The 24,229-nt window shown below is 41.4% G+C and overlaps 1 protein-coding gene across 5 annotated transcripts in view; it reads right to left on the bottom strand.

The window, feature by feature from the left end:
- Positions 1–24,229, bottom strand: part of scap (SREBF chaperone) — a 33,572-nt gene that overhangs the window by 5,895 nt on the left and 3,448 nt on the right. For all 5 annotated transcript variants that reach the window (XM_051407839.1, XM_051407841.1, XM_051407840.1 and 2 more), the window contains exons 2-18: positions 22,030–22,230; positions 18,271–18,391; positions 17,600–17,757; positions 16,458–16,678; positions 14,924–15,029; positions 14,275–14,447; positions 13,158–13,284; positions 10,644–10,756; positions 10,426–10,520; positions 10,069–10,167; positions 8,661–8,873; positions 7,075–7,460; positions 6,375–6,524; positions 2,127–2,328; positions 1,767–1,882; positions 781–1,333; positions 395–480 (exon numbers count right to left, since the gene is read on the bottom strand). In XM_051407839.1, the coding sequence (XP_051263799.1) occupies positions 395–480; positions 781–1,333; positions 1,767–1,882; positions 2,127–2,328; positions 6,375–6,524; positions 7,075–7,460; positions 8,661–8,873; positions 10,069–10,167; positions 10,426–10,520; positions 10,644–10,756; positions 13,158–13,284; positions 14,275–14,447; positions 14,924–15,029; positions 16,458–16,678; positions 17,600–17,757; positions 18,271–18,391; positions 22,030–22,151 (3,041 nt within the window). In that variant the 5' untranslated portion in view covers positions 22,152–22,230. The remainder of the gene's footprint in view (positions 1–394; positions 481–780; positions 1,334–1,766; positions 1,883–2,126; positions 2,329–6,374; positions 6,525–7,074; positions 7,461–8,660; positions 8,874–10,068; positions 10,168–10,425; positions 10,521–10,643; positions 10,757–13,157; positions 13,285–14,274; positions 14,448–14,923; positions 15,030–16,457; positions 16,679–17,599; positions 17,758–18,270; positions 18,392–22,029; positions 22,231–24,229) is intronic.

Consider the following 24,229-nt stretch of genomic DNA (forward strand, 5'->3'; position numbering starts at 1 on the left):
AAGTCATCATGCTTGTCTTATTTTACCAATACACATATGAGACACCACAACACTGTTCATTGTAAGGTGAGAATAAGCTTGTATCCACTGACCGTCACTGAAGTTAGCACATCTGAACTGTATTTAGTTTTATATTCACTTAAATGGAGCTAGCTGATATTTTATGACGTCTACATGTAAATAAAGAAATGCAGCAATAGAAACCTGCAGCTGCAGCAACTTCAACCATTAACCTAGTGTTTAGAAACTGGTTTTATCCCAGTGAATTACCTACATGAAAGGAAAACTTATGCTCTAAAATGCACATGAATAAAACTTCAAACAAATGAGAAATGCATGTGGAAGCAAAAACCAAGTATTAGTCCTATCCCTGAGGATGTGCTGTGTGTTCAACCTGTTATTGAGGAAGGCTAGAGCTGTGATCCCAGAGACTCCGTCTTCATTACTGCAGCGTAACGAGCCTTCCACTGCGTCCCACAACTGCAACCAAACAGGAGTTTACATTCATTTTACATGTTCATCATATAGTGTATGCAGCATTGTATTCATTTTAGTTATTAATTATTATTATTACAGAATGAGGAGATAGGGGTTCAGTAAATAAAACATTTAGAGAGGTGCAAAGAGTGAAAAGACAAGTATCTTTCAAAATACACAAATCTTTACCAAATACACAGTGAATCTTAATAAACTTTAACTTTTTGTACATTTTTTAAATGTGGTCATCATCATGCAGACCGCCTCTTCTCCTCGTCAAGGTACACTTATTATTTTACACACCTCCAGTTTACCGCTGCTCCTCCCGGCAGCTATCAGGTTTCCTCTCAGCTCCATGGCCCAGACGGAGCTTTCCCAGTCTGCCGTTGCCTGCGTCCCTGCTGTGGAAGCTCTCTCCTGGGTTAAGAATGCAGCTGCATCTCCTAAGCTGGGTCTCCTCTGGAGCTGAGCTCCTGAGGGCGGCGAGGAGGAGGCAGAGGAAGGAGAGGGGTAGGTGGAGTTTGAGGGGGGCTCGTGCTCTATGTAGGCCCGCTCCACCAGACCTCCAAAGTCAAAACCTTCTCTGGGTGGAGTGGAGAGGTGGGAGGGGGGCTGGGAGGTGAAGTTGGTGTCAATGAGCGGGGTGAGATCGGGCTGGTCGGTGAATAGAGTCGGCCGGGCGGGAGCGGTGCGGTGCCTCAGCGGGTAGCTGTCCTCCTCCTCTGATAGGCCGTCACCACTGACGGAGGGGCCGCGAGCTTCAGAGCCTAAACACTCTGGCTCCGTGGCTCCGCCCACGCTGTCCCAGCCATCCCGCTGCTCCCAGCAGCCATTGCTGCTGCTGCTCCGTCTGAGCCTGAGGAGGAAACGGTACTCAGCTGTGTCAAATAACTTACTTAAGTTAATAAGTTAACTTACTGCAGATATACAGCTGTATCAGCATATGTGTGCTGACAGGATTTATGTAAATGTGTCAATATACTGCTATCACATTTTTAAAACTCAAAAACATATCTGCCCCAAAAGATCAGTATCAGTTGTGCTTTAATTTAGAGTATTTTCTTTTACACATATTTAAAAGCTTAAATTCCATAAAACAGTGAAAGAAGAGTTTGTGTTGTGATACAATAAGGAGTAAGTGTCACCAGATGATACTGAACTCACGTTTAGCTTGAGTCAGCAATAATACAGCAGACCTTTAAATAAAAAGTCTGTTAAGTCCTGGACAATTATACAGGACAACGTTACTGTCAAAGCACTGGAACAAATCGATATTGTGACGTTCTCACCCGTGGTTTGGGATTACGGTCAAACAGTCACCAGTCTGGGCGTCCCAGACCCGAATTTGCCCTGCCAGACAGCAGCTAGCCAGCAGCATCCCGTCACTGGCCAAACATTCGATGTCCTGCAAGACAGAGAGACAAAGCATGAAGCCGATTAAACAATGGGCTTTCATTAACTTCCACAGTCTGAATTTCTGGGTTTATTCTTGGCTAACACCTCTTCCATTCCTGTTCAAATGTCCTTATTTGGCACCGTGAACTACTTTTTTTGTTGTTGTTCCTAACTGAAACTGTAATTGGACTCACGTAACACGATCTAACAGTTCTTTCAGTCATCTTGGTCTATGTGTCTGAGTCCATTCTCACCATACTGTGGCCCCTCAGCAGCAGTGGTGAGATCTCGCTGACGGGTGGCGAGTAGCCGTAATCGTCGCAGGGAAGGTCCCCTCGGCGCCGGCGCCCATGAGCGACGCCGTTCTGACCGTAGTTACGTGGGCAGAGAACCCGGTAGAGACAGAAGAGCAGCAGAACCAGCAGGACACCCGCCGCCAGGCCTAGAGCTGCCACCCTGGAAGGAAGGGAGGACGAAGGAGGAGTCAAATAAAGAAGGTTTCTTGCCAAGCCCAACCACAGCCTTCTATGGCCACAACTTTATATATGTTTATTTAATTATGTAAAAACATTTTTAGGAGACCGCCTCCACTCAGAAATGTGTTTTTCTTCTTGTTCCTACAGTTGAATGCCTGAGCTTCCTGTCACAAATCATGTTTCTAGTGTCAAACTCTGCACATACATCATTCTGCACAGAGAAGTCATTCTTGGTGCTGTATGCAAATTATACAACTGTGAAAGTTGAAGCCACCAGCACACTGAGAATGGACTTTACAGTGAATGAGACATTTTGTATCCAGCAGGAAACTTTTTAGGCATTTAAATGTTAAAATTTTACTTTTTGGTGGATAAAAAAAACCATATCAGACACACATTATTGTACCAAGATGATTATTTGTATTATGTCTTGATACGCGTCTGGAAGTGATCTCTGAACATTTAACTTACAAAATGTGCCACACATTTTCAGTTCACACTTCTAACTGGAATACAATTATTATTAATATTAGTCCTGACCTTATGTTTCATAAACACACATATTCCTGTAAATTAATATTGGCATTCTTTAATTTTCAAACAGCTTTGGATACTTTCAGGTAAGCAACTTTATTCATAAATAAAACTTTTTTGAAGATTTACCTAGTTCAAATTATTGAGCCACATTTAATAAATAAACATACTCTGTGTGTCAAAGAAGCAAAGAGACAAATTCTGAATCAATACAACATGACAGCTACACACTCACACGTTCAACCTTTATAAACCCAATCCTACAATGTGCTGAACTATCCACCTGGCAAAGCATGACGTAGCACATCGGCCTGCTCTACTACCTGCTGTGGAATGTAGCATAACTGTGACAATGAAACCTGCCATAGGAGTGTGACCTACTCCGCCTGAAATACCAGTCCTTTAAAACTAAAACTCCCCTTTTAAACGCAAAGCTACAAGTACACAGTGAATCTGGAAGTGTGAGGAATGTTGCGTCATCGAGCTTTTATTAGATGGTAGATGGAGAGGAAATGAGAGATGTATGAGATTACATGACAAAGGCCACTGGTTGGACAAAAACTGGGGGAGGTGTGAGGACATTTCCATTATCTTAAACTGCTTAAAATGGAGATTTATCCGTATGTGTGTACGTGTATGGTCTTTTAATGACCAATCATACAGTTAAATAAAAAATACAAAAAAACTTTAGTAGCATGCATTTTTTTGTATTTGGTTTCTTTGGGCTCACACTGTCCACTTACCAATGAAGTGGGGTTACAGTGGGGTGTGAGAATATAACTTAATAGACTCACAAAATAACTCACTAATAAGGCTGTTTGAGTAACCCATCAACCCTCTATCCTTTGTAAAGTTGATGCGCACTTCTGGAAATAACTGAACTTCTGTTATCTGATGTAGAAACAAGAGAATATGAGTCAGTACTTTTGTTAGCTTTCAGAGCATGAAAAAAAAGTCAGCCATGAGAAGCAGGGTGTCCTTCATTTGTGTTCTCACTCCTACAAGAGGCCAGAGGTGCAGATGTTAAGGGTGAGTTTGATTTGTTAACAAACTGAACTAGTCAACAGAAAGTCAACATTTGGTGTGTACAAGTTCCGCTCAACTGCAGAGAGAATCAAATCTGATCTTGGCACTACCCAGTCGAGCTGCACATGGCAGTGCAGCACGTACACAGAGAGTCAGAGACAGTGCCTGAACCCCTCCGGCTGAAGGCTGTGCAAGGTTGTGATTCTAGCAATTGAGAATTGTGATCTTGAACAATGTGGAGGGTTCTTCTTATTTTTTGAAAGTGCCCATGAGCTTGTGAACCAGCCGGCAGAGCCTTTGAATGAACACGAACACACAATGAGAGATACATTGGAAATTCAACCTAATTTAAATGCTAATGCAGGAGGCGGTTGGGGATGTGATCAATTTGCTCTGACGCACACAGATCTAGCAGCAATGAGGCGTTGAGTGTTGTTTTGTGCAGACTGAATTGAAATATACGGGCCACAACTGCTTGAAATAGCTTGTGCTCATATATGGAACATTTGACTGGAAATAACTTGAACCTGAACTAAGGCTCCGTTGTTGTTTTTTGTTCCATGCAAAGATCCTTTCTAGCGATTAAAAAAATAATCTGCCTCTTTTGCAACCTGCTCTGTTCACCTTTTATCACACTGGCCTTCTCTCTGTCTCAGGGTCGTCTAAACAAGCCGTAAACTCAGCTGTCACTTCCCCGCTGTAAAGGTCATGACCCTGACCTAACTTCAGCTGATAGCCTTCGTATCTACTATCCAAAGATGAAAAGAAGAACTCAACCTTCCACTTATCAGTCAAGGTCACAACGCAGTGCCTTACGCTACACAGCACAGAGAAATCGACCCTGCGGAGTCTTAACAATACAACAGCGCCAACAACAACGTGTATGAAGTCATTTATGAGACGACTGAATGTTCCCATCTATCACAGGCTTCCCAAACAGGTTTACCCGTAACATTACAAGGATGAACCCTTGATTCCCAGAAGCTGTCAGCACTTCTTTGTTAAATACTTCAGAGGTAAATGAACAGAATCAATACATGATGTTATGTGTTCTTCTTGAAAATCTAATCACTTACCAAAAGTGAAACAATAAATCCAATGTGGCATTATCCCCTTTCTTTTTTTCGTCTTTCTCCCTCTCCCTTTTTTTTTTTTTTTTATACTTTTTTCTTTTTCTCTCTTTTATCAAAAAATTTCCATATTTTTTTTTAAGGTTGGTTGTGGTTGGTTTAATTGGAGGTTTTTAAACCTTCTTTCCCCCCTTTAAAAAATTAAAGCAAAAAACCATAGAACCCCTTGAATTTTTTTTGAAATTTTTTTTTTTTTTTCTTTTTTTTTTTGGGCGGCGGGGCTTTCCTTTTTTCCCCCAATACTTGTTTTTTTTAAGTTTATTTCTTACCAAAATAAAAATAAATCCAATGTGGCATTATCCCCTGCCCAGAGTTGGCCTCAAATCTGTGTTAGACATGAACCTGAGAGCTCGAGATGACCTTGATTGTTCTACCTCCAGATGAAGACTACTGTAGAAGAGACTTCAGCAAAGGTTTCTATGTACACTGTGCAATCAGTTCAATGACACACTGGTGCAAAGACCCAAGGCCAAGGACCTTTAACTGCTGTGGCCTCTGCTTACACTATTCCGAGTGTTGTTTCTTCTTTTTTTTACAAGGTGCAGATTTCCAAATAAATGTTTTTTCCCCCCAAATTGATCAATTTGTGGCAGACTAAAAGAGAAAAGAAAGTCTTTCATTGATTGGATCAGGTTGTACGGACATTTCCATTTCAACATTGTTTGTTCATTGTGTAAAAAAGCCTGATAATGAAATGATTCAATGTTGTAAAACAATAAAACATTAAAAGGTCAATAAGTTGGATACTTTTATGAGTTTATGTAACTATTACAACAAATGCAACGATAACAAATACTTGCACTGTAGTTTACTACAGTATACTTTAGTCTAGTTAAAGTTTTCGAAGTATAAACTGTCACAATATTTACATGGAGAAAAGAAACCAGCAGCCCGAGACACCACCAACCTAATTACTTTAAACAAACATTTACATGCAGCTGGTCAGTGATCTAATTTCTCCCCTACCTATTGCCAAATTTTCTAATGAAGGCTGACATATTTGGAGAGCTTTAGTAATATGACATTACAGCACGATGTTTCTCCCCCTGCCTTTTGGAAGGGATCATTTTTTCAGTTGTTGCAGAAAGAGTGTTTTACAATAACTTTCTGTTGAGCTGTTGAAACTGACAGACTTTGGATTTATTTAGTTATTTAGCATATATGATGCATCACTATGACTGATAATCTTTGTTTGCTGTTTCAGTGTTACATTACTGCCACATTACTGCATGTCAACTCTGTGATTTAGAGGGCTGCTCTTTAAATTCAGGTGGAAGGATGTGTGTGTGTGTGTGTGTGTGTGTGTGTGTGTGTGTGTGTGTGTCTTAGTACTCACTTGTAGAGGGTGAGGTCCGTCTGTAGATCTGCAGAGACTTTGGGAATGGGTGGTGGGGGGTGTCTGGTGTCCTGGGGGTGACGTGTCTCAATGGCCTCCTGGGGACTCACGTGAACGGTGACGGGAATGACAGGCAGGATGCTGATGTATCTGAGGTGTAAAAAGGAGGATATTACAAAACCTGATGGCGAGCACAAGCAAAAACTGGCCAAAGCATAGTTATGTAGGGGCATAAACAGTTCTAGTCAGGAATAAAATGCTAGTATGTTATAGTTATAGCATAAGAAGTTCACTCCATCCATTACAGAGAGATTTGCAAATAGTGTTTGTCCCTGCCGTTCACACCATCCAAGTCAGAAAGTTGTTGTTTGACAGGTTGCTGTATGAAAGAGGTGTCAGAATTCAATGTCTATATCTTGCTTTTTTCAGAACACAATAAAAGTAAGACTTTAGACTTTATTTACAACATGAATCTCTTTTTTTTAAAGATAAAACTGGAGTTAGGGGTTAATGAAGGAGGAGTTTTCCTAACTGACAAATTAGCTTATGCAGTTACGACATCACTGAATCAAGCAATTTACGAGCATTATGAGTCAGTTACTGGTCAACCTAAAATGGAGTCACTGGGGTCAGTGGGGGAAGAGCAACATTCAGATTTATCTTCTACTGGGAGTAAACACTGAATAACTCTCCTGCTCACCTCTTGGCTAAAGTGATGTTGTAGTAGCTGAAGAGCGATGGCCAGTGCCTGAAGGAGAGCCTCCTCCAGCCCTCCTCGTCCTCCGCCCCCCAGGTGATCTGGGGCACAGCGGGTGGAGCCTGGGGGAGGGGCCCTGCCCTGGCTGAGCCATGGTGGCCCTGTGACTGGTTCTCAGGTAAAGGAGTTGGATCTGGTGCGGGGTGAATGCTGAGGGTGCTGGTAGGATCTCCTCCACGAAACACAGGGGCTACTCCCAGGTGAGGGGGCAGACCACCTCCTCCGGGATCTCCCAGAGGGCTTTGCTCGGACACCTGTGCGGCCAGGTACGTGCGTATTCCGGCCGGGTCGGTGTAGACGAGGATGCCGATCCAGATGACCGTGCCAACCTGGAGATGAAGCGAATGAATGATGACTATCAGTCAGTTGAGGTGTCTTATCTGCTCGAGCTGCTTTAACTTTTGCTTTCATTCGACTGATGTTCAGTGAGGCCTGAAAAAGTCCCGTCTCCACCCTTTCTCGTTCTTTACATTCATATATCTTGTTCACATAATATATCATATCACATTGTCAAATGATATAAATCATAAAAGCATATTTTCTATCTGTCAGAAACATTTGTCATAATAACTAATCTCTCTTTTACCAACTGTCATAACAAACCAATCATTCACATGCAAATGTATTCACAGTGTGCCATAGTCAGCAGAGAAACTTCATCAAGCAAGTGGGTGACACATTTAGTCATGTGTCCCTGTCTGTGACCATATAACATATCATTTGGCAAACAGCAGAAAATGCATCTGTTCTACATTATTTTGGCCACACTAAAGCTGGATTTGTACTTGATGCAAGGGGTTAATGGCAGTCCTGCCACAGGTACCTACTGCATAGGTTTTAATTTATAGTTCAGTGTCCCATTTCACTTGTTGACAGCTCCACTGCAACACTACACAGGTGATCATGCTTTCATTGTATTCCCCAAAGCAACTGTGTTCACATTCTTTCATTGACATTATAATATAAAGCACAATGGGAGTCAAAGGTTTGCAGTGGAGATGGCTTTGCTAGACGCAGATTATTAAAAAGGAGAGCCTGTCTACAGCTTCCTTAATGTCGTCTTCACCGTCAACAATCTCAAATGGGAGAAAAAAAAGCTGCTCAGGCTGATCAATTAGTTCTTGAATTTTCTATGTGGTATCTTTGTGGCCCCAGCGTGTGGTCACATTTTGAGGAAGTTCACTTCAGATACTATGGCTATATGCATTGGCTCAGAAGCTATGCTGTAACTCCTTACTACACAATAATAAATCCAGCTTTATCTGGCATTTTCCATCCCTGTGCCTGATTTAAAAAGTGGATGAATCTGTAAAAGCCTGTCTCACATGTGGACAAGGAACACTGCAAAGTCAGCTTGAGGGTGCGGCCACACTGATGTGTCAGTGAAGTAACAAATATTTGACCGGTCCTGTCAGTGCACACTAATACAATCAGAATGCAATTAATAAGAATGTGACTCCAGGCACAGGAACAGTGTCAGTACGTAACGCAGTACACATTTACAGTTAGCTTTGAATCCATCTTCTTACCATGATAATGCGCTGAGCCAGGCGAGTGCGGGCCAGGAAGTACACCACACGCAGCCTCTTGGGAAGCCTCAGGTTCCTGAAGGCCGGGGTCTGCAGGGTGATTGTGTGTGGGGAGGGTCGTGGTGGTGGGGGGACCTCGCGTGGGCGCAGCGGGCCAGGCTTGGGCGGCGGTAGTCCTGCTTCAGCTGGCAGCCGGCGGTTCAAGTCGGCCAGCTGGAGGGGGGGTGTAGGGAGGGGAGTGAGGTGGGTTACACATCTGTTTGCACTAACTGGTGTTTGCCTTCAGTGTCAATGTCAAACAGTTTTTTACTCAAGACAACACCCAGTTGTATCTCCTGCTACAACCTGGTGCTCCAGGCTGAACATGGTGGTCTATGTTGTTGCTGTATTGTGCAACTGTGTTTGTTGAATGACAATAAAGGGTTGACATGAAAGTTGCTTTACAATTTGGCGCTATACAAATAACAGTGAACTGAACAGAACAGATGTAAGGTGGCAGAAGAATGGAAAAGGGACGGCAAACTGGTTTGTAATTAAGGATTTCGAAATCCCTCGTCACTCGTGCTGATTAACGGGGCTCAGCGGGCGGACATGCCGCTCCGCAGATTCTAGAGATTACTTATAACATCTTAGTTCTGATAGTAAATTAATTAAAATCCCATTTTAAATCGGTGTAGTAAAACCAATCGTCCCTTCAACCGTTGATATAAGATCTGATCACCAATTGGCACAAACCTATTGGTCATTTTCCACTATTTTGAAGACTAAAAGATTATTAAAAAGTAAAATAAAAGAAATCAACAGATAGTAAGCCGCAACCATTGTATTCACATATTTTACATATAGCACATATTCTTTTAAGGATTAAGGGTTTAAGGATATTTTAACCAGATTTCTTGTGTAGGTACATTTATAGGCTTACGGTGCTAATGCTCATTTAGCAGGGCACTGAGCTAAAGACCAATGAAAGGTTTCAGTATGTGTGACAGGAAAGAGGCCCGACAGTAGATCAGTAAGAGGTTTTAAACAAAAAGTGCACATGTGGGAAAACAGTAATCTGAAAACATGAATGTATGTGGGGCTGAGACTGCTATCTGACCTCCTGTATAACCTACATCTGCTCATGAGACAGAGGTTGTCCCAGTTTCCATAGTATTCTGATATTTACATTTCAGATTTTTGCATTGTATTATTAAGGCGCTATTGTTTGTCAAGAACAAATACAGGCAGTCTTTAAAACAGCCGTAAAAACTGTCAAACAACCTGAGTTTTATTTACTTTTGAGAAACTGTGACTTAGATCTGTTTTGTCAACGCAATCATGATCATGAAATCATGAAAATGTAACATAAACTGGTGACTTAATGAGGTAAACTGAGGTTTGAGTGTTTGTACGTGTGAGTTCTCACCTCCATGCGTCGGATGTCAATGGATAGCACTGTGGTGAAGAAGAACATCTGCAGGAAGAAGTCAGACACCAGCCCCACAACAGCAAACAGACAGAACTCCTACAACATACAGAAACCAGAGGAGACATCAGACCAGCATCCAGGCAAAGCACATGTTAGCATTTCTCACTGTAACAAATGGTAACAAGCTGTGGCACAAGCAGTGCAGTAGCTTGCCTGTAACATTACATGGCAGATTAGAATGAGAAATGTTCTAGTTTCCAGATTGAGTGTGCCAAAAAGGACATACAATGCTTAGTGTGACAACTGGAATATGGTTGAGACATGTCTCCCATATATCTAAGATATTTCTGTTACCTGAATGGCTGGCACCAGAGTGAAATACCCAATGAGGATGATGCACAGTTCAGTGGCCATGTTCTTCATGATAGACCAGCTCTCATTACTAAGGCCTGGAGAAACAAAAAAGAGATACTTAACATGCCAACTTATGCAGACTCCAAAAGTTGAAATATTTACCATTTCTTTTAGAGAAGAATACGACAACCATTTGGTTACTAGTAGAATTTATTTACCCTGAGCGATGCGGAGTTTGACCTCGAGGTCGACGGGGGTGGACACCACGGACTTGGTGAGGACCAGGACGTTCTCCAGGCCGATCACCACCACCAGGTAAGGAAAAATCTCACTGCAGACAGAAAACAACAAAACTACTAAACAAAGGAATAAAACGGAAAAAAATAAACCAGGACTCACTTCTGAGTGTAGGTGTGCACACAGAAACACATGATCATTACCAGGTAAATGTATCCTTGCCACATTAGAAAATGTTTGTTCTTCTTCTTAAATGTATAAGCTTTAGTTGAGTTTGGTAGAACAAACGTTTCTGTCTTCCAGAAATGGCTGTGAAGAATCACTTTAAAAAACAATGCACACAATGACTCATTCATTTCACCAGCAGCTGTGCAGTCTCTGAAGTGTTGCCATCAAGATGATGATTTACAATAAGGTCAGCTGTAGCGCTGCAACAATTAAGTCAACTGACTGATTAGTTGATCGAAAGAAAATTAATTGCTAAACTATTTTGATATTCAGTGAATCATTTCTGTCCATTTTCAAGCAAAACTGGCCAACATTTGCAGGACCCAGCTTCTTAAATGTAAGAATTTGCTGCTTTGCTTCGTCATTTTTGATAGTAAAGGAGAGTTCTGTACCGTTAGTTCGACAAAAGAAGCAATTTGAAGATGTTTCTGGAAACTGTGATGAGAAATGTTCACTTTAATTGGAAATAATTGGTTAAGAGATAATAACTGCTAGTTGCAGTCCCAGTCAGCTGAATCAGTAACAGAATAGATCAAATGATAACCACACTCAAAATTGTCTATAAATATTTGGCAGGTGTCTGCAGGGAATTTCCCACTCTGTTGAAGTGTACAGAGAGATTAGATTATATAGATAAGCTTGCACTGTAGAGGTAAGTGTATAACTGGGTCACGGAGGAGTCAACAGCTCTGCATGTTACATCAGACGCACCCAGTAACACTGTACATATCAAAAGGAACACACAACTCAACACTACTCAGAAGCCCTGCGTGCAGAGTCAACCATGAGTAAGCAGGATGCGTAGCTTTCATGCATATCTCGATTATGTTGACCTTGATGTGTGTTTATGCAAACACACACAGAAAACGTACAAGCACCAGCCCCACAGTTGACTTGCGTGGATCCTGGTTAGTGGTTGGACAGCGGTGTGCCGTTATCACGCCACGATGTCCGCATTCTAACAATCCTCAAATGATTGGACAACCACTGAATGTCAACACCGGTATATCTCCACCCCCTCGAGAGGTCCCACCCACATCCACGCCCCAGTGCCCCCTTGCTGTACACATTAACGCAAATCCATTTAAAGTCAATGCAGAGGAAGTGGGAAGTCAATAAGTCGGTGTGTGTCTGTGTGTTTGTCAGTCTGTCCTTGTCTTTCCGTGAATAAGATAAGAAATAATGATACTGCAATGGGCTGATGGGGGCAGTAAACATTAACAGGATACATTTGAATGTCAACAGCAGACCACAATGAGGACTTCATAACAGCTGCAGAAGTTCTTCCATCTGTGACCTAGGAGCGAAATCCAAACAAGTTTCTGTGACCTACCATAAGAAAATAAATACTTCTGGTTAGCGCTGTGGCTTCCTCTACAGTTGATCTTGATAAATTTACCTTTATCGAAATAACTGTCTGCACAGCACATTGGCTCCACACTTGCAGGCTTTAAGTTTATGGAAATCATTTCAGTTAAACTATTTATTTTCTAGGGGCAAAAATGAGTCACAGCTCTGTTTTTGAGGCATACTGTAGGCCAGAGATACTCACTGTGCGGCTCGTCAAACTTTAACTGGTGGCTCGCATGGTAGCTTATAACAATATGGTAACACAGCCAATACATTTTTTCAAATGTGCTACATAAATATACAGTGATAACACTGCACTACAAAAACGCAAACATCTGCATTATACTTCTCCTTTCACCTTAATTAATGGTGTTTCCTAAAGGGGGCACTGTCAAACCTGGCCACTTATGGCATTGTTTACACTTGACTGCAGTGCACGCTTGCAGCCAGGTTATGTTAGCTCCGCTAGCCAGCGTGAGATACAGGCACAAAATGGATCGATTTCTAATTAAAAAAAGGGCAAAAACCAGACGGACAGACACACAGCGTTGTAACGAATAGTGAGGAAAAAAGAGTCTGAGGAAGCAGCAAACAAAAATCAACATGAAGAAAGTCAAGGACATGCATGCCAGCTTCCGCTCATCCCAGTATTAAGGTAAATATGGTCTTAATTGAAAATGTATTGGCTGTGTTGTTTCTTTTTTGTGGGATGTCCAATTTATATGTAGAAATGCACATTTGCAAAGGTGACTTGGTATGTTGTCGTAAAAGTGGCTCTCCCCTTGATTCTGCTCTGCCAATGTGGCTCTTGTGAAGAAAATAGTGAGGGTCACTGCTGTAGGCAAACTAACGAACAAGGGTGGAGATTAAAAACCTCTTTGGTAATCTTGTGTGTAGAAAACAGTTGGCATTCCTACCCTCCATTGAGCGTGGGTGTCAGTCCAAACAGGGTACACAGTCCAACAGACATGAGCAGAGAGCTGAGGACTGTCACCACGGCAGCCAGAGCCAGACCCCACTTTGACTTCACCATGTCAATCTTGCCTGCAGGGAGGAAAAGAAGATATTGAGAAGAGGACACAATAACTAGCCATACAACTTTTTACATTAACTATTCACCACCTCATCCATTTGATTCAAGTTGTAATCAATTGTGTTCTAAAAACATGCCAGTGTTGCCAAAAGTTTTAGATGCGAAGAGGAATTCAGGATTTCTAATATAAAATTGTTCCAGTATTAATAACCTTTTAAACACTGACCTTGATCAAATTCTTTTGATTAATCAAAAATATTTGAAGCCAATTTTTTAAACCCTTTAAACCCTGTGTGACAAAAGTGAAAATGTTTCAAACTATGAAGGTTTTCGATTCAAACATTAATTCTGAAAATCCCTCCGTTGTAAAGCTCTAGTAACATAATAACTGATTTATATAAAAGGAAGTATATTTTATAGCTATGCCAGCAAAGAGGGAAAAATTATAGAATTATTATTCTCAAGAAATTAAAAAACAAACAAACCCAATTAAAGCTTCTCTAAAGACATTATTTCTTTGTAATGGGAAGCAAAAGACACATTTTACTTTCGTAAAAATAAAAAAAATAAAATGTTACATGCCATTTGTAACTTTGGCACATTACATTTGGAAAAAAATAACAAGTTTAATTAGATGCCAAATAATCAGCTTGAGTGAGAATATTTATTTTGTGTACTTTGTGAGTGTGTGTTTGTTCCATGAACTAATATTTGTACTGGCGAGTCACTCAGGGTTAGGTGAGTGCATTCTTACAGCGGTGTACAATGTTCTTGTGTGAGGATTATCCCTGCACCAGACAGGAACAACCTTGGCACACAAACACACGTGCACACAAAGGCGCAACAGGCACGAGTCTGGATCTTTGGCACATTTTAAAGATTAAGTGGTGCGAGGAGCGCACAAAGAAAGAAAGAAAGAAAGAAAGCAAGCAAGTCGGTAAAAAAGGAAGGGCAGAATGAGACACACAGGACAGAGCAGACAGGCAGGGAGTTGGACTGACGTGTGGAGAAGTAGATGTAGGCAAAAAGGATGATGTATGTGGTGACGAGGGGGATGAGCTCAGCGATGCCGATCTCCTCTTTGAAGTGGACGTGAACCATGTGGTCGTCTCTCAAGCTGCAGTTGGCTGACGGGTGGAGTTGCTTCAGACGGGCCCGCAGGCTGCCCAAGAACCTGGACACACACACACACACACACACACAGTTACATCAACATCAGCAGCAGCACTGCAGATACAAGCCGATAACTGATTAACGGTATACAGTTACTGTAAGGAAATGGGAGTATGATGCAGATGATTAGAAGTCTGTATTTCGGAGTTTGTCAGAACAAATTAGAGAGAAGCTCAAGCACCTTATAACTTCTGGCACAATCTAAAAAATTTAAATATAAACAGGAGAGTAGACTTCGTATTATTAAAGTCTTGCTATGGTGCTATGGTCTTTTTAAAAAATATACTTAAATTTAAGAGATATAAGCTAATGTTTTGACCAAATGTTCAACGAAATGTACATTTAACAGAGATAAGGGGATTATTGAGCATATTTTGAAATATATACAAAATATATGTAAAACTGCACTATATATACATAGAATATAGTATATATATATATATATAAATAGAATAAATAAATAAATAAATAACTCACCTTGCATCGTAGCTGGACAACACAAGAGTGATTGTGTATGTAACCACCCTCTTCCTGTTGTAGTGACTGACCCCAGTGTATTTTCCAGGGACGCCAAACAGCAGATCTAAAACACACACACACATATTCTTTTTAAAAACACACACAGTACAGCACATTCATGTAGATAACCAGATAGCAATTTTCTTGTAGTAACAAACAGGAAGTCAAAAGACAGAAGATTCACACTCCTCACTAGTAACCAACTTAACAGTCCTGCCGTTGTATTATATTGTATAGAATAAGTATGCTCAATCAAATCTGAGTGCTAAGATAATCTTTGCAGGAGTAAAAGCCTTTTGTATTAATAAAGAGGGATTTGGGTGGGAGTGTGGGACCCCCCCTCTGTCTCGCGGTGGCTGTGAGGGGGGACATACTTTATGATCCAGGTTCTTAAGGCAGTCTGACTGGCCTTCCATCAGCTCAATGTGAACAAGAGTATCAGTCTGACTGTATCTGGCAGCCAAGCTGTCTCTGACTCCAGCTCCAGAATAAGCTTCCCACCTCTAAATCACTGAGCTGGGAGGTGATGCAGAATGCTGAGCTGGCTTTGGCAGGGTGATTTGGTTCACTATGTCAGTGGGTAAAGTTTTAGAGAGAATTCAATAAGTTCCCAAGGAATGAAACTGCTTGTTCTCTGTCAATACGAAAGCTGCTTAGTTTTCTGATACCACTAATCCCCTGCTCACTACTTCCCTACAGTTACTCCTGTTGAGTGATTGCGGACTCCTCGCAACAAAGCAGTCAAAGTATGAGAGCCTCTGAATAAACGCCACTCCTTCATTTTGCACTTTGGTGATACAGTTTAAACAACTACACCAACCATCATCGTGATGTGGTGACACCATAATAATTACTACACACAACTCGCTTGTTTGTAGCCTTTGTGTCAACAGTGCTCAGCATACACTCGAATAGGCTATCACCTCTGAGACTGACAGCCTCTACGGGAGTGTAAAATACATTTCCCTTGGTGAGTCATCGAGGATACACTTAATGGCACAAAACAGGAAGAGCACACTGGACTCGGAGAAAGTTAGTCATAAATCCTCAGAAATCAAAGGCGTTCTTAGAAATGAACTGATGGTGGAGGCAGTCAAATACCAATGAAAACAATTACTATAATATTAGGTTTCATATTACTAGAAGCCTGGTTCATCATTTTTGATGGATTGAGTTGAGATATTTTTGCAGATATTTTCCACATCAGGCTCAATGCCCGTCATAGGTCAACGCAAGAGTCTGTTAGAAACACTGTACAGGAGCATTTGACAGGTCACAAAGACATGTGAACTCAGCCTTAAAATCACATCATGTTCTTTCAGCTCTGAACAACTCAGTGTCTGTAAGTACAAGTCACATCTCACTCCAATTTTCTCGCTTTGATTGAATAACCCTAAAGATAAAAAAAGGGGGGAAGAAACTTTTCCATGAGCATGTGTACAAGCCATCTATTAACCATCCACCCCTCCATCCGAGTCCTCCGAGTCCCTACCTCGCAGCGTAGCCGAGGTGTGCAGGCCTTTTGGTTCATGTTTCTGGATGGTCTTGAGGAGATCGGGGTCCGAGTCGAACAGCTCCCGCTGGTTCTGCCAGTAGTTGCCGGGAGAAACGAGCAGGCAGCCGTGCTCTGGCAGCACCGACTGCATCCGCCGCAACCCTGGAAACAGGCCCGTCACCTGGAGACACAGCGTCTCCAGACTGCGAATCCCGGAGCTGACAGGAGACGGAGAAGGAGAAGACAGAGGAGGAGGAGTTGATGGACTCAAGCTCACAAATACTAAAAAGCTCCTCAGGTGTTTACTAGTTGAGCAGAAGATAACAATCTATTAGTTATCTATCAATTTAACAATATAATTGAACAACAATAGGACAAGGGAAGTATGTCATTCATTCCACTCTTGGGAAAATGTTTTATGTTTGAACAGACGTCATGCGGATAAACTGCTCTGTACAACTTCCAAGCAAAGCCACAAACTGTCCTACGAATCAGCCTTCATATCAGTTGGTAGAGTACAGCTGTCCAACAAACAGAGGTCTGGAACACAGCATGTGCCTAACTTTCACAACAGATCAATGGCTCAGCTTTTTTTTTTTTTTTTCTTCTGTTTTTGTGAAGGTTTGAGATGTTTTTCTTTCTCTCACACCAAAGGCAAAACAGTTTAAGATTTATGGCTTGACTTTGAACATGTGCAGGGGGACAAACACCGACGTATCTTAAAGAGCAGGTGTGCGGGGGTGACAGACTTTAAATATTCAACTTTTCTTTTCCTCCGCTAAAAGTTTATTCTAATCTATTACAAAATTAATCTTCAGCTGTTTTCATAATGAATTAACCGTTTAATTTTTCACAAAAAATCCCAAACATTCTGTTTTAGCCATTTGAAATATTATAGATTGAATATCTTCAGGTTAAGGACAAAAAAAGCAATTTTAAGACTTCAACTTCTGTGCTGACAATTTGACATGAATATTCTTAATCGGTTAATCCTTTTTTTTTACAAAAAAAAAAAGAAAAAAGAGTTGCAGCCGTAGTTTTATCTACATCTGGGAAATGCAGAACTGTATACACGCTGATAGAGCCAGATATTCTTCTACGGGTTCGTCATCTGACCCTGTGTACGTGTTAGTGTTTACCTGTCGGAGTGGACGTGGTTACGGATCTCCTCCAGCAGGCTAAAAGCTCGACTCAGCGGCGACCGAAACACGTCCACCGTCACCAGGCTGCTGTCCCACGGAGACACCGCCGCCTTCACCAACACCTGCTGGATGTAGGCAACTGGAGGACCCCGGTACTACAGCGCACGCACACACACACATGCAAAGGGATGCACAAACATGTAGGTGACACATTCAGACACGACATGAAACGTGTGTCTACTGAAGCAGCCACATTAGCAGCTAGCCTACCACGGTTTGATGAGATGTGAATGTCTTCTGTAAATTCTGTAATTTGTCCCCTCTGTCCTGTCTCAAAGTCTTAAAGTAAATTAAAACTACTGCTGACAAGTAAGTGAGCCATTGCTTTGTGTTCTGCTTTCATTATTTATGAGCCTCCAACTGTGCTGTGAAACCTGCGTGACTAGATCTTGGTCTGAGATCTACTTTCACACTGAGGACAATTTTGTTAAGGTGTGTCAGTTCAGGGTTAGGATTCAGTTTTCAGATTATAATAAGTCTTAGTTTTGGACGAGGATTAGGATTCAAGGTTAAGGAATTCATGCATTTAGAAGGAATAAGGACAAAAGTGACAGTCAGAATTAATATTCTGGGATGTATATAAATGTGTGCGCTTTCTCTTCTCCTACCCAGTCGGGCCGTTCTCCGAGGTCTCCCTGGGGCTCATGGGAAGGGACGCTGTAGTCTCGCACCCCTGTGGTGAACTCCACAGGACCCGTCCCAGGCAGGGGAAGCCTCAATAACGGATAGCTGGGAGAGAAAGAAGGAGGGAGGGAGGGAGTTGGGGGTCACGGGGTACATAACAGATGTGAAACACAATCTTTATACGACATATAATACAGAATATAAGCAGCTGATACGTCACTAGATCATATATAAATATAGTAGAAAGGAGGAGGAGGACAGGTATGAATAATACGACTGATGGTGCAGTTATGTTAAAGCTTCTGTTTATAGGTGTGTGACGGTGCGATGTACGTTAGGGAACATGAAACCAGGGCCTCAGGCGTTTGCTACCTGGAGGGACCCGCTCACTCTTTCTCCTGGGAATGGGTGGGTCCTTAGGAATCACATTCCCTTTGAGCACGAAACATCACCTACTGCTTGTCCTGTGTGTGTGTGTGTGTGTGTGTGTGTGTGTGTGTGTGTGTGTGTGTGTGTGAGCTAGCAAGTTCATTTTCAAATCGTGTTGAGCAACCCTGACACATAGCTTAAAAAGATTAAGGCACAGAGTTCTTCTGATTGAGAAAAGGTATTGTTCCTGTGTACAGGAGTACCGGTGTTCTTTCCTTCTGCTTAACAATCACGTACACCGGCGTAGAAGGTATTAACAAAAACGCAGCTAATTCCAGTCCTTCTAAAACCACAATCGTGGGAGAGAAAACTCTCAGCACTGAAGCATTTCTAAGCCTGTGTGTCTGACTGACATGGCATTCTCAGCTTGTACAGTAGGCGGTCGGCTCAAAAAAAAAACTGGCCGCAGGTCTTTCAAGACCAAGACAAGTCACAGCAAGAGCAAAAGTTAACAGTTCACTGACTTCATCTAAGATTAAATCTGGGATCAGAGAAAAATCAAGGCCAGTAGTAAAATGTGACAAATTTAATCAACTGTACTTAAGTACAAATCAGAGGTACTTGACTACATTTATCAGACAGGTTAAGTTTAGTGGGTTACTAGTTAATTTACAAATAATGACCTTTACACACAAAACATAGAGTTTTTAAAATGTGACTGAAACTGTACAGTTTATTGAAGTACAGTCAATTAATCAATTTGAAACTATTTTTGATGTCAGTTTTTACAAACCAAACAATCAATCAATTCATGGAGAACAGATTAATTCAAATTACTAATTAGGTGCAGTCCTACAAAATAGTTCAAACTGAGCTCCACCAACAGTAAAATGATACTTTTACATTAATGCATGAGTAATAAATATACAATGATATAATAGTATAAACAGTCACAGTGTGAATCTTTCTGCTTTGAATACTTTTAATACTACATTTTACTGATTATACTTTTACTTGAGTTTATTCTACGCAGGATGTTTACTTAAAACACACACCTTTTCCAGTGTGTTATTTGCACTTTTACCTAAGTAAAGTGCATAGTAAATACTTCCTCCACCAAGCTACAAGCCTGAATCTCTATTAGCAACTTTCCTTTTTTATAAACATGGAGCAACAGAGTATACTTTTGTAATGGTGAAAACAGAAGTCTTTCACTATCAAAGTATGCCTTCAAAACTTTGTAAATATAATAACACATCCAAAAAGAGGATGGTTGCAGCTGAGTAATACACATTCATACAGGAGTTGCACATATGGCGCAAGTCTACTCAACTGACCCGTGTTGGACCCAGTCATATAAAACAGATGTCACACTGTTAGCGAAGAGTCCAGTCTGCAGTGGAGTTGCTGATACGCTTCACTGATAAACCAGATAATTACTGCCTGTTTGCTCTTGTTAACATTAAGGTGAAAATACACTGTGTTGATGGTTTTGTTGATGGTTTTCCTGTCCCTTAATCTAACTCTAAAATAATTACTTTTTCTCTGCCGGAGAAAAATCTTTAGGACTTAATAAAATAACCTAAAACACCAAGTGAGTGGACAGTGGCATAGTGGCACACATGACAAAAGGGCTTTGTGTATTCTGCAATGAGACAGTGAATTATTCTGAGGGTAGGCTGAGCGCGCTCTGAATACACTATATATATGTGTGTGTCACTGTATGATGACATTACAAGCCTCTGAGCTCCAAAAGTTAAAGAGCTCAAAGAGTTATTTTGTTAATGAAAGTTTAAAAGCAATTACAAGCTGTAATGTTTATAATCAAGTATTAGTATTTCTCTGTTAACTAATGGTGAGTATCTGGAAGAAAGGTCATGAAACTGAGGAGCAGGTCATAAAGTAGAGTGACAGTCACTGGTATTGATCAATACCATTATCAGCTTCCACGTGGACAGTGTATTATCATTTTGTACTACTACTGGTTAGTACAACTATTACTTTCCTTCTAGAAATGTGCTTGGATCAGTTGGACAGAAACCTCTCTTCACTCTCTGTTTTTCTCCCTCTCTCACCTCTTTGCCTCCCCCCGCTCTCCGAGGTCACTGTACCTCCACAAAGGCCTCTTTTGTGCGGAGCCGGCCCCCCTCCTGACAGGCAGATGGAGGGACAGGCTTCCCATTCTCACAGGGCCATTTTCTCACAGCCCTCTGCTCTAGTCCTGCCTTTAACATCCCCGTCGTCAAGCTCTTTTCTTTCACTTTGCCCCGGGTGGTGGTCAGTCGTCCATTTGGTCGGCACCCCTGCTGCAAAGTGCTGCAAAGACAGCACGCAGCAGGTGCGTGTGCTTGCGTATGTGTGTGTGTGTTTCCGATTGCTGAGATTGTTTTACAAGGTCTTTTACTGATGAAGCCCGGCCAGCTCTCTGACCTATGTCCTCTCTTTTGGCCAGAGATTTAGCAAGAGTAGATATGTGCGTGTGTTAAGTGTTTGTTTGTGTCTTGGTGTCGGTAGGGGGGCTGTTATGTGCGTGCAGATGGCCAGTGCAGATGAGCAGAGCCAGTTACTCGTCTCCTCTGTCCAGTAACCTTTTCTACCATTCAGTCTGTCTGTGACGGCTGAAAAGATTGCTTTTACCCTCTTGCTTTAATGGACCCTGCAGTAAAAGGCACTAAGAGGTCTGGAGTCATACATCCATCCCAACACAAGCCCTGCTGTCAGTCCCAGAAACAAAATATATCTTTTGAGTATAAAATACTTGCCAAATCTAGGCTTGAAAAATGGCTCCAACAGTTTTTTGAAGCTGTAGGCAGCTTTCAGGCATAGCTGTAACACATTTAAAAAGGTGGAATAGCTGTTCCAAATGGCCACACTGGTAAAAAGTAAAGATAGGTACAACAGATTACTCAATTACTAATATGATGACCTGACTGATTTTTTCCCCCATTTGATCTTTTATCCTTCAGTATCTATGACTTGTGAGCACACATGGGGACACATCTCATGTAACATCTTTTACTGGAGGTTCTCAGAAACTAACCGGGGAACTGAATCATCTATCAAGCAGCCAAGAATGATGAGGAGCTCAAAACTATCACAGAAAACCCTGACAGGAGAGAATGAGTATGTGACTGATAGACAACCTCAACAAACGTGGGATTTACACTGCACCTGTATTTCCTGCTTTTATTTAAAATCTTACACAATCATGGTTCTCATCTCCACACAGTTGGCCAATCACAGGGTGAAAAACCCATTTCAGATGATCGGTTTCAGAAAAATTACAGAAATGGTCGGATCCCCACCTGTTTTTCTACTGATGCTCTATATATACAAAGAAAATAAACACAATAAACCCCAGACAGAACACCTACCAGCAGGTGAGGATGCTGGCGGAGGTGAAGAGGATGATGGGTACTGGGTAGGAGGCACACAGCAGTCCGTGGCGGTAGAAAGCCGCCGAAATCTTCTCTCTCAGCTGCTCGCGCAGCGTCATCCTGGTGGGTGGGGTCAACTCCCGGCCATTAGAAAGCACTGCGCGGCCGAGGACGGTGCGCCGCGGGGCATCCAGGGACCTGGTGGAGCCAACGACACAGTAGTTAAAACAGATCATTTAAAAAAAAAAAAACTCAGTTTCTGCTCTGTCTTTCACATTGTAGAAGCTACCACAGCGTATACACATAGATTCACCTCCACATCTACATGTAGAGTTCTAACTTTGAGGTTTTGATTAAATGGAATAAACTCCTGCTCAACTTGACAAAATATGTGAAAACAAAACTGTGGCCTCGGGGTATGTTGTATAAATATCATCTTGAGACTGGTTGGGAAAATCCTGAGGTACATATCTACAGACACACAGTCAACACTGATATACATACATACACACACACAAAGGGAAGCTCTGTCCTGAACACCTAATTAGTTATATTCTCCATGTGGCACTACACGTGCTGCTGACTACAAGCATGGTGTGTTTTTCCCTTCAGACCAGCACTTAGAGGGGCTCACATGCTACACAGAACTTAAACACACAGCCCATTCAACAGCAAAAAAAAAAAAAAAAAAGGTGTGGATACATTCCCATCCATGAAACGTGCAACTCCGGCTGAGCAGCTACACTGACGCAAACAAATCATCCATCACTCCTGAAAAACAACCACCAGATTCCCTGATAACAGCCTTTTGTTAGTGGACAACGGGTAACTTCTACTTCCATTCAGGTAGGAAAGCACACAGCGATGAACTGAGCAAAGTTGGAAAAAAGTTGAATTTAATGGAGGCACTTTAAGTATTTTCTAGTTCTGAAACAAGTATTGCATTCATAGATTCAAAGTTTTGATCATTTATTGGGAAACAATATTCACATTTACTAGTCTACACTTCTAAATATGAGAATTTACTTAATTCTACTTTTATTATATCATTGCAAATTATATTTATAATATATTTAGCATTTTTCACAATCTTCTAACATGAGTAAACTGTCAGTTGCAGTGTTAATATTTACAGAGCTAAGAACTCCAGAAACCAGATGATTTAAGTATATTTATTTTACAGTAGGAAGCCCTGAAACAACGTTGAAGACGTGGATTTTGTTTAGGACTGAAAACAGCTTCTTCAGTGTGAGACTGTGATGCTTTCCTTAGTTTAAGATCACTGTAAACTTATTATCTTTGGGGTTTAGTGGCCACTTCTAACAATTTTCTGACTTTTTCCAAATATAAACGATTGACTAATTGAGAAAACAATTAGTTAATAATTAGTTAGTTGTGAATTCATCCACTACTTCCAGCAACTCAAATATGAACATTTGCCGGTTTTCTTTTGCGGTAGTACCGTAAACGCTCAGGTTTTTGGGCTGTTGGTTGGAAAAAGCTATTTGAAGATGTCACCTTAGGTTCTGGGAAACAGTGATGGGCTTTTTCACTATTTTTAAAAGGCCAGTGTGACTCACAGGAAGTAGGCAGCGGGTATAAGCCTGCCATTGGTCGACTTTCAAAGTCCCCGTCACTACCTGAAACAACAACAACAACAACAACTTCCGAGCTAGCAACTTCCACACGGAAAATACACATAGTCAATATGCGTCTTTTACTGGCCTTTTATTTTGCAGGGATTCAGTCATTTTAATGCCAGGGCTCACCTCCCCACGTACAAATAGTTCACCAAAACAAGTACTTACATGAAGTTTGTAAAATAATAACCCATTACAATATGATTCCACTGAACGTTAGAAATGTGCTAATATTGAATTATTGCCCATGCATACTCAAAAACTATAGTACTACAGTATTGTGGTCCTAAAAAAAGGTGAAATCTTTGCCTTATTGGTGCTTCAGCAACTTAAAACAAGATCAGTCCATTCAGTTTCCCGTATCAACTCAATCTCCTGTTGACTTTCGTGCCCAATCTCAGCTCTTGTCTCGCTGTTTACTCAGCTGCCAATCAGTGTTTGAACTTACACACTGCTCTATTACAATGTTTGACTGGCTATCCTGGCGCACACTCACTGCAGCTGGACTGACCATTATCACCTCACCATCCCTCTCTTAACTCAGCTTCTCACCGTAT

The sequence above is a fragment of the Dicentrarchus labrax genome, unplaced genomic scaffold (assembly GCF_905237075.1).
Source record: "Dicentrarchus labrax unplaced genomic scaffold, dlabrax2021, whole genome shotgun sequence".
In the NCBI taxonomy this organism is placed as follows: domain Eukaryota; kingdom Metazoa; phylum Chordata; class Actinopteri; family Moronidae; genus Dicentrarchus; species Dicentrarchus labrax.